General features: G+C 46.7%; 3 protein-coding genes across 5 annotated transcripts in view; 2 read left to right on the plus strand and 1 right to left on the minus strand.

Moving 5' to 3' along the window:
- Positions 1-1,837: 1,837 nt before the first annotated feature.
- Positions 1,838-4,992, plus strand: SARC_04932 (hypothetical protein; the record flags this gene model as incomplete). 3 transcript variants are annotated; one of them, XM_014301226.1, is made up of 2 exons in its annotated part: positions 1,838-1,904; positions 2,217-4,992. In XM_014301226.1, the coding sequence occupies one exon, from the start codon at positions 2,455-2,457 to the stop codon at positions 4,990-4,992; it is 2,538 nt and encodes an 845-aa protein (XP_014156701.1). The 3 variants fall into 3 exon arrangements, with proteins under 3 accessions (XP_014156701.1, XP_014156702.1, XP_014156703.1); XM_014301227.1 differs by having other exon boundaries at positions 1,881-2,081; XM_014301228.1 differs by lacking the exon at positions 1,838-1,904 and adding an exon at positions 1,923-2,020.
- Positions 4,993-5,183: 191 nt separating this feature from the next.
- Positions 5,184-8,829, plus strand: SARC_04933 (hypothetical protein; the record flags this gene model as incomplete). Its single annotated transcript, XM_014301229.1, has 3 exons — positions 5,184-7,877; positions 8,394-8,488; positions 8,808-8,829. 2 exons carry the CDS (start codon positions 5,184-5,186, stop codon positions 8,472-8,474), a joined length of 2,775 nt encoding a protein of 924 aa, XP_014156704.1. The 3' UTR covers positions 8,475-8,488; positions 8,808-8,829.
- An 803-nt stretch (positions 8,830-9,632) lies between these two features.
- Positions 9,633-10,217, minus strand: part of SARC_04934 (CCR4-NOT transcription complex subunit 7) — a gene marked incomplete at its 5' end in the record, with an annotated part of 2,907 nt that continues 2,322 nt past the window's right edge. Inside the window, one exon of the mRNA XM_014301230.1 lies at positions 9,633-9,966. Coding sequence (XP_014156705.1) covers positions 9,895-9,966 — 72 coding nt within the window. The remainder of the gene's footprint in view (positions 9,967-10,217) is intronic.

Below are 10,217 nucleotides of genomic sequence, written 5' to 3' on the forward strand. Positions count from 1 at the left end.
TATATATATATATATATATATATATATATATATATATATATATATATATATATATATATATATATATATATATATATTAAAAACATTAATTGCAGTATGTAGAGGGTGGTGAATAGATATTCGATTTTACGGTGTAGTACAGATGAATTATCAGTCCATGGTAACATACAATGTTTAAAATAGTGTAGGGATTAAAAGGCTATATATTTCATTGCGGGCGTTATTAGATTTCTACCTGACCAAATTACGGACTGGCATGCTGAGCGGCGGGAAAATGGATCCACATGCAGATATTATCTTAGTAAGTATGAGAGCGAGAATAAGGCAACGTTTAGAAAAGCCGAGTCGAAAACGGTTAGTGCTTAACCCAACAAGATAGAGAGGTCCCGTGGGTGTTGCGAATCGTCAGCCAAGGCACAGTATGTACAGCTCAACCGATTTCTCTGGTGACGATTGGCTTCGCATACTACGTTTATCTGCTGGTGTTGTGTTACACCATGTACATTTGCTGAGAATATAGTGTAAGGTATTCTTTATTTCCACTAGGGCTATTCTTGACGGTATTAAAATTCATACGTGAAACACATAAAGGTCAACATCGATTGTCTGCCAACTTTTCACTTGCAAATTGCCCTTGATATTACTATGCGATAAAGTTACATTTCTATACTCGCCCGAACAATACATGCCGGCATAATAGCGAACTGACTCGTGTCGTAGGCTAGTTATTCTTCCTATGCAAACTAATACGATTTTTCAACGCACCGCAAAAACACGCCTCACTGGTGGGGAGAAGAAAATGAAAAATTATCCCGTCCCGGGGAATCGATGATTGCCACAGAAAAAACCGCGTCCTCTCTAGAGAGCGTCATGGCAAAAAAAAATTGGACATTGTTGATTGAACAAATGCAGCAAACATCGCTGGTCGTATAAATAATACATGTAGCGCAGATTGTTAGTATTGTAAACTACAGATGCAATAAATAAAAACCCCAGACCTGTGGATTAAATACAGTTTTGTTTGTACTCAGTATATTAATCTACCAAGAACGAGAAAAAAAACCGCAGATATTTCACGCTCGGCAGAGAAGTACAAGCACTTACGATGATATGGAAATTGTTATCATTTTTTAAACCATAAGTTTACAAAGGATTATAGGAGATTGTCACAATGTTCTGAGCGATATAGAGAAACTGTAAACTACAGGCACATATGTATTGATACCTTGAAAAAACTCGATCAAGAAAGCAATCTACAAACACGTACAAAGGAGGTCACGATATTCTGACTTCCGAATAAGACGAGAGCTAAAAGCACACGCCAGAAAATACTGCTTTTAATAAAGTCTATAGTTTAACTATGGTAGAGTGTGCTAGCGTTTGTAAATGGTGAATACGTAGAGCGTGTTCAAGTGTTGTCGCTTGTATATGTTTAAACAGAGGTGTCGTCATAGTTAGTTTTCAACTGAATGGTGTACTGTCTTTTAAATATCACTGCAAATTCAGATTCCTACGTAGAGCAGAGCCCAGCCAAGATTCATTATTCGACAAGGTAGGAATCCGGCTTTGAAGCGCTTTTGCCGCTGAAGCTCGATATAATCCATATTTTTATGTGACGCGCTGTTGTGAGCGTTCTGTAATTTGAGCAGAGTGATTTATTACAATTTAGAGAAATGCCTAATGTGTGTGGTGGTATCTATTTCGCAGTTCCATTTTATCGACCAATGTACGAGATTCCTGAATTTCGTTGTTGGGGCATTTCGCAAGTTTGTGCGTTGGCAGCTGAAGCAATTTTACGAAACGAACCGCACTTTTGAAAAATCAGAATAAAAGTGTTCGAAGGATCAATGTGATCGTAAGTGCTCGGATACTTGAAAACGGCCACATCAAAGCTTATGGGACTCGTATGTCATTTGAGCAGCATGATGCGTGATGAAAATAGTACTGGCAGCGAGTCTGAAGCATTAAAATTCTGTGATGCATGTGGAAAATGTTCTGCTCTGATCCAGTGTCCGTGCAGGTGTGAACTACTGCTAAGTATGAATTCGTTCATGGTCAATGCGGTCTTTGGCCTCTTCCAAGTGAGTATTTGCTTTGTAAACGACGTAGAATCTTCATTAGCTTGAAGTTCGTGGTCTTGACATCATGTCATTGTATTTTAAATTCTGATGCTACTGTTTAATAACAACAGTCCATTGCGTTCTCCACATTTACAGAAAAGCGGTTTACTGTAATAGAGTTTGCCAACGACATCATTGGAAAGCCCATCGCGAACACTGCAATGCACGACGTGGACCTTCATTGGCTAACAAAGGTTCCCATGTGAGGGCTGGGCCAGTGAGCAATCATAGTCCTGCTGGCTTTTCTCCACACAAACAGCAAACAACCAATAAATCACCGCCGGTATCAAGACAAGTACTCGTTGGTTTGCACGAACGTGATAGCCAGCGCCCCATGCACACAATTAACACACAATACCATCCGATGAGATTATCTTCAAAGCCGAAAAAGATCAGTGAACAACATATGGCATCGAGCGAACATGAAATCAGCAACAGGGGTACATCAGTGATCATTAAAAGTATGCAGAATGTTCCGATTCCGCTTTTTCGTCCAAAGTTGCTCTACCCTACCCTATACATATCTCGTTTCGACTCATTCGTCAAGAAAATTCATTCTAGTAGTCTCGACCTCGGAAAGGTGTCGGCGCCCGGTGAGAATATCAAGGACACGCAAACTCTAACTAAAACTTTGTCCTCCGAGAAGCTCAAGCCGTCCCCCAACGACCCTGAGATGTATCCGTTTATTTGTCGAGAGTGCGATCGAGTGTTTGATACCTGCAATGCGAGAGACGCGTGTTTGCACACGGAATGTCCCGAGCAGATGCATCAGAAACAATTTGCGTTCGTCGCCGACGCGTATCAGCACTGCGTTAGAGAACACAAGGCGGAGAGCAGTAGTAGAACTGACGAGGTTGTGCGACCTGCGATGATGAGTAGAAATACATCAAATTCGAATCGGGAAAACGAGGGTATAGAGGTCAACGTTATATATAACGCAGAGGACACACTGAACAAATGGGCAAGTACTATGGCTGGCTGCAATGAAGATACACGCGTGCGCAGCGACGATGAGATGCAGGATGCTTCGCAGAGAGCACTCGATGCACGTGCTGCAGCTGATCCCGGCGCAGGAACTCGCATGTATGTTGAGTCATCGGGTGGTGTGACTGTTGCAAACGCTGGTCTAGCAAGATTGAGTGATACTCCGAATGCAAGTTCCAATTCTGGTGGAAAGAGAGAGATACCAATGGACGTGGAGGGTACACAAGTAGACGACACTACATCTTCAGCACAGTCTAAACCAAAGTCATGCAGTGACGGCAAGACGGTACATCCGCCCTCCCGCGAGATTTCAGACCAGTCTGGACCACTGAGATCCGATACATACCACGATGGGCTATCACAAACGTACTCATCTGGTGACGACCTAACCCGGGCAAACGCTGCGAATGACTTTGAGTCAACGAGTGCTATTGCTATTGCTACGCCTGCAGTAGCCGTGGACCTGATGGAACCCGTTGGTGGCAACAATGAAAATGCTCAAAATACTGCTGGAGACGGTCAGACGATACAGAAAGCACCTGCGCAAACGGCGAAGACCCCACGTGCACAGAATATTGCGTATCGAGTAGAAAAAAACATATCCGCAACAGATCGAGAGATCACAACTGTATGCTATACGGCAGCTCATGATATTCTAAGGGCTTCAGTAGGTAATCATAAGTCATACGAGGCATATCAGGAAGGCGGAATGACCGATACGATTACAGAAGGCATGGCAGATACGACTACAACGGAAGCATGCGGAGTGGGAGGGAAAGGGATCGAGTCTGAACACAGTCGTGAGGCCACGAGTGCCCATTCGCTTGCGAAAGCGGCTACTACTCTACCACATGGCACTGATGAATTGCCACATGGTTCCATTATTGTTGAACAGCCTACCACCACACCATGCGACCCTACGCCATACAAAGTGAGCGATACGGCGGCGGGATGGACGGACGGCGATAATGGTACTATGCGTGAGGCTAAGGATGCGGAGGAGGTCGTGATAAACATGTGCACATCAGAACCAGACACGGCTATTGTGGAGAAGGTGCAGGTTTTCTCCAAGGATGACGAGCTTCCCAGTACGAATCTCAGCACATTGGCAGCAGCTGCAGTGATATCCGGTTTCAAGGAGAATTTTGGTGACGTTTCGGATGTACGGGACTCGGTATCTGAGCCGAACCATAGCAAGTCTTCGCAGGTACACGCCACACTCGAAAGCAACACGCAGGACAACCCCCCGACTATCTCGCTGGTCTCGCTAGTGCCTTCAGCTCCGTGTACTATCAATCCAGTCATCGCTGAAGACTCGTCAACTATCGACGGCACGCTAAAAGCACATAGCCCATTGGTCACAGATGCCAACGTTATCAGTGATGATGATGCTGTCCCGATCGCTCTATCTGCTGTCGACAGAGCGTCTTGCCCTGATGCGCCTGAACGCGATGCACAATATGCTACGAATACCTCAGGTGGTGTTGAGAGTACTACTTCCAACGTTGGTGTTTCGCCTGTCTCTATCGGCGCCTCCGCCATAGAAAACCCGTCCATGGACACCAATAACATCGATCTCGCGCCAGATTTGACTGCGCCAATTAGCCATATCAATGTTTCGCTGGTCATGGAGACGTCGCTCGATGTTGGTTGTACCACTTGTGGTAATGATAATCCACCTATCGGCGTCGCCCTGTCCAATAGCCCCCATGATGACAGCGTTTCTCAGTCAATCATGGATGCTCCAGATGACTCGTGCAGGGCCCCCCATGACAGCGTTTTTCAATCAGTCGTGGGCGCACCAGATGACTCGTGTAGGGGGGGGCATGACAGCGTTTCTCACTCAGTCGTGGGTGCACCAGATAACTCGTGTAGGGGGGGGCCATGACAGCGTTTCTCACTCAGTCGTGGGTGCACCAGATAACTCGTGTAGGGAGGGCCCATGACAGCGTTTCTCACTCAGTCGTGGGTTCACCAGATAACTCGTGCAGGGGAGCCTATGACAGCGTTTCTCAGTCAGTCGTGGGTGCACCAGATGACTCGTGCAGGGCTCCCCATGACAGCGTTTCTCAGTCAGTCATGGGTGCACCAAATGACTCGTGTAGGGGAGCCCGTGACAGCGTTTCTCAGCCAGTCATGAATGCCTCAGATGACTCGGGTAGGGACGATTCCAGCATCGCTGTACCGCCTGTCGGTGATCCCTCGCTTGACACTAGTACCGAAGCTATTGATTTCTTCGCCTCGTCCATTCTTGACGCCCCGCTCGACGAACACATTGAAGATTGTGAGAGCGGATCACCACCTAAAACTAAAATCGATGCAACGCATGGTGGAGACGCCCAATACTTTACCCAAAGTCCCCCCATCACCCCCGGTAGTAGTGTTGAAGCATCTACCTTGCAGCCGGGAAACGCGTTTGATCGATCGCCCATCGCAGCAGGCGTACGCCGTCTATTCGTTGGCAGTAGCTCAGATGAGTTGGAGTCTCTGAAGCATATGTCCAGTGTGTATATGACACCCCCTGATACCATTTCGACTCGCCAGGCAGGCAAGCGTTCAACAGCCAACGATGGTCACGTACGGGTTAGGTACAAGTCAAGTAGCTTCGAGATTTCCGCAGATGAGCAAGAGTTCGCAACCAGTGCACCTCCCATCCCGCTCGCAACCGAGCTAGTTGACACCAAGCGTAAGTTTGTAGTGTCAGCTATGAAAGGAGGGCACGTCCTTGAAGCTGTGTATACGCTGCCTGAGGAATGCGAGCATCTTGGGGAGTTGTACGCCTCAAAAGGTGCCTGGGCGCTGAATCCGGACGGCACAGTACAACCACGGTCGCGGACGCTGATGAGTGGTGCAGCTGTTGACGGCGAGACAGTGGCTGCCTGGGTGCATACAGATGGCGTGAAGCTCAAGCAATCGAGCACCCTAAGTGTGAGTACGACCACAGTCGATGGGCAATCGATTGGTAGTCAGAACACCACTGAGTATCTGCATGGTGCAGACGTCGACAAGAGTGATAGCATACCTGACATGTTATCTGACAGCATACCTGACACGTGCCCTGACAGCATATCTGACACGTGTACTGATGAAAGTATTCCTGACACGTGTACTGAATCCTTAGAGGAATACGAAAAGGCGATAAAAGGTGGCTGTCTTTCGCCAGGTATGATTCCTACATTCGTCGACAGTGTGCTTCCGCATCCCGGGAATGTATCTGCTGCGTCAAGAATGGGTGCGATCGGTTCAGATCCACAAATATCTACGATGACCAGAGGAGGAGTTCAGGCTTCGGTCGGTGTGCGACAACCGGACAGTGAAGACAAAGGGAAAGGGCGGTCTAAAGAGAGCCCAGCTCTCACCGAGGATCGGACAGTCGACGGTGACGAAGGCATGCCACTTGATACTACGCTCACACACAGCACACACCTTAATGCTGAGGAAGACGCACATATATATGTAGATCAGCATGACGGCAATATTGGTTTGGTACACAACAGAGCGTCTGAAGTTAGAGGCAACGCACACTCTCAAAACAAGCAGCCGACAAGTAAAGATGAGATCGAACACGGTACATTACATAAAGATATACATGTTACACAGAAGTCCACCGACCAGTTTGGAAGCGAAGAAGGGGGTGGGGAGGGCAAAGACGATGTGCTTCGTGATACTGCAAGTGCTGCTGACATTCCCCTACCGAATGTCGGTGTGTCGAAGTTGGCCGAGATAGCCTCCAGGTTACTTCAAAAGAATACAAAATCTGCACGTAGTACCGTGTCTAGGGCTGCCAACTCATCACGCACTCAGTCTGACAGTTATGATGAGGACCGTTCTTTCCCTGTTGCCATATCTACTGTAGACCCCCAAGCATCGATAGATGTCAAGACCGCGAGAGAACTACCTATCACAGCCGATGCATCCCTTCAGAACACTCGCGGGGTATCCATGGAGACCGAATACGTGGGCGGGCGCGCACGTGGTGTGAAGCGCTCAGCAGTAGTACCTCAGTCGATCTCGAGATCTGAGGATACAGAGAGCTGCTATATGGTCTACAGAGGGTGTGACCGCACCTTCGATACCATCCAGAAACGCGACCAGTACTTACAAACGGGCACTGGGCAGAGACCCTACGAATGCGCAGTCCTCAAGTGCCGCCAGGGGTTTGCACAAGCGACTGAGGTGAACGCACACTATGGCACGGAACACGCCCAGCTGATCAAACGGCTCAAACTCGCGCGCCAGGCAGAGGCAAAGGCCCGGGCGCAAAACATCACGGCACGTGAACATGCCGATTGGGAAAGGGTGAAGCAACATGCACAGGAAGCGCAGCGTAGGGCTCGTAGACACGGGGACGACAGGGACGCGGCAAGCGGAACTGCGAAAACGGTGAAAAGAGGTAAAACGCCTCAGCGTGCACGGCCTGCGAAGGTGAAACAGAAGAAGAGTACGGAGAAGCATACATCGAAGTTACCAAACCGTGTGGTTCGCAATAAAATGGCGTTCCATAGAGCGTTGAAAGCAGTCGCGACGAGCGGCAATAATGGCAAACGTACAGCGGTGGGTCGCCCTAAGACTAAGACAGCCGCTGCCGCTACCGCTACCGCGCACAAGACTAAGACAGCTACAGGTGCTGGCACGACCAAACCATCAAGCCAAGCGGACAAGACGAGCTCAGTAACTAAAGTGAGCAAGGTTGGGGACGCGCACAAACGCCAGCCAATCCGTGTGGCTTACCCTATACACCCCCCCTCGCCTGAGAGACACTACACGTGCCCGGTAGGTGCGGCTCTGCTCCACTGTGTGCACAACCCTTGTGTTGTGTGCATTGGTTGTGGAAAAGTATGCGAATATGCACGACAGTGAATATAACTGCACTATGGTCTGCATGAGCGGTACACCTGAGATAGAGCTGTGGAACTATGCTCATAACGTCTATCGCTAACTCTCGCCCCACTTCGTATTTCCTTTCTTGTCGAGAGCTTCCGTGTGTGCTGGTCTGTGTGTGCCTGCTTCGAATTTAGTAACGTTACCTGTTGAATGTTCCGGTGTGAAGTTAAGCAGATCCGTTTATATGCTTCCGTGTGCGCAGCTCACTGCCAAAGCCTGATTCTAACCCACGAACTAGTTGTCAAACTCGGTTTCATCCTCAGAAAATCAACTAGTGCAAACTCTGTGATCGATACCGTGTGCAATAATGCTCGTGTGGGGTGGGTACTGTCGCGTATCCGGTTATCTCGTAAGCTCCAACTGACTCTTATGTCATGCGACGTTGAACTCATTATGCTGGTACAGGAACTCAATTGCGGGAAACGCTACGCCAGGAAGCACTACTACACTCAGCACATGAAAAAGGCGCACCAGATCAATGCGTAGGATTGTGTGACGAGGTGTGTGGGTAACAGAGACAGAGCGAATACACATGTGCTGTTGTAACATTTAAGTTACAACGCTGTATTGCTTATGATATCAAACGAAGTCGCGCCAACCGGCATTTGCGTTGCAGAATACAATTACACTTGTACTTTAGTAGGTTCATACTGACAAAAAACGCTCACTTCAATACACAAAGCGGCGCACAGAGGCATGGGTGCATTCTTTGGAGGTGGTGTTGAATCTGGCATACCTGTATAACACACCCGCCGCGCAGTCCGTTCGAGTAACAAAGAGGTGAGAGATGCTAATACATATACAAACAATATATAACAGACTATCAATGACAACGACTACAACTGAGAGACTTCATCTGAGGCGTTCCGAACCTGGCGCATTGGACCGGATGTTGCCATTGCGATAACAGCAGTTTCGGGCAAAGCGTGCAGGCTGGGTACAATGATATCAGAGATGCCACAATAGACTACAAATACGTCGGCGGTGATACATACCCATACACCAAACATACCTATACACCAAACATACCTATACACCAAACATACCTATACACCAAACATACCTTTACATCAAACATACCTATACACCAAACATACCTATACATCAAACATACCTATACACCAAACATACCGGAGGGGAGAATTGCACAGTCATCCAATACAATGTGACAGCAGTCGCTGAGTGTGACACCCGAGCACATGCGTAGCACACTGCGGCACACACGCACAGAATACGCGCAGAAGCACTGATGGTGGATATGAATGTCGACTACACTGGAGCAGCCTCAGTGAAACTAAGCTGGAGTTGGTTTATATGCGGAAGGAAGAGCTGTAGTCCCGTAGGGTTTTTGTCGTGTTAGATGGAACTGAAAGAAAACAGTCATACCTGGGTTGTTAAGCAGTATTGCCCTAATACACGATAACCCTTACTCTGGCGCTAGGTTGTCAGAACTGCAATCGACCATCGAAAAGCATCTACAAAAACCGAATTTACCTTTCTTCAACTGTGCACAATGCAATTCTCCGTTCTCCCAGGTTGATGAGAATAAAAACTACCTTCTCCAAGTACAATGTACACTTGGCAACCGAGTTAAAGGTTATCTGCCTCGAAAATCGCTATGTAGAGACACAATTATGATTTACATCCGCCTATAAGAAATCAATTTATTCATTCTTGAATGGATATCAGGTATTACAATCAATTTTGATTACATTTACATGGTCAGCAGTACGTATTCTAAATGCAGGGAGTATCGCACGTGATCTGTGCTCATGTGCGTGTGCGTGTGCATGCATCAGTGGGTGTGTATGTAATCTCATCGACATCCAGTACTACACATTCGCTCTCACCGTCTCCCCCTTATAGCTTTTTTTTTCTTCTTTTTTTTTTTGTTTCTATCGACATCCTATACAGCCGTTCCGAGCCCGAAAACTTGATTTAGATACTTTGCATCGTCGATCTGATTCTCGAAAAAAACCTGTCATAATATAATGGGTTTGAATATTAACTCAAATTTGAACTTTCCATAAGTATAGTATAGTACAGCATAGTATAGTATAGTATAGTATAGTATAGTATAGTATAGTATAGTATAGTATAGTATAGTATAGTATAGTATAGTATAGTATAGTATAGTATAGTATAGTATAGTATAGTATAGTATAGTATAGGTATAGTATAGTATATATATATATATATATATATATATATATATATATATATGTGTGT

This window comes from Sphaeroforma arctica (genome assembly GCF_001186125.1).
Source record: "Sphaeroforma arctica JP610 unplaced genomic scaffold supercont1.295, whole genome shotgun sequence".
Classification (NCBI taxonomy): domain Eukaryota; class Ichthyosporea; order Ichthyophonida; genus Sphaeroforma; species Sphaeroforma arctica.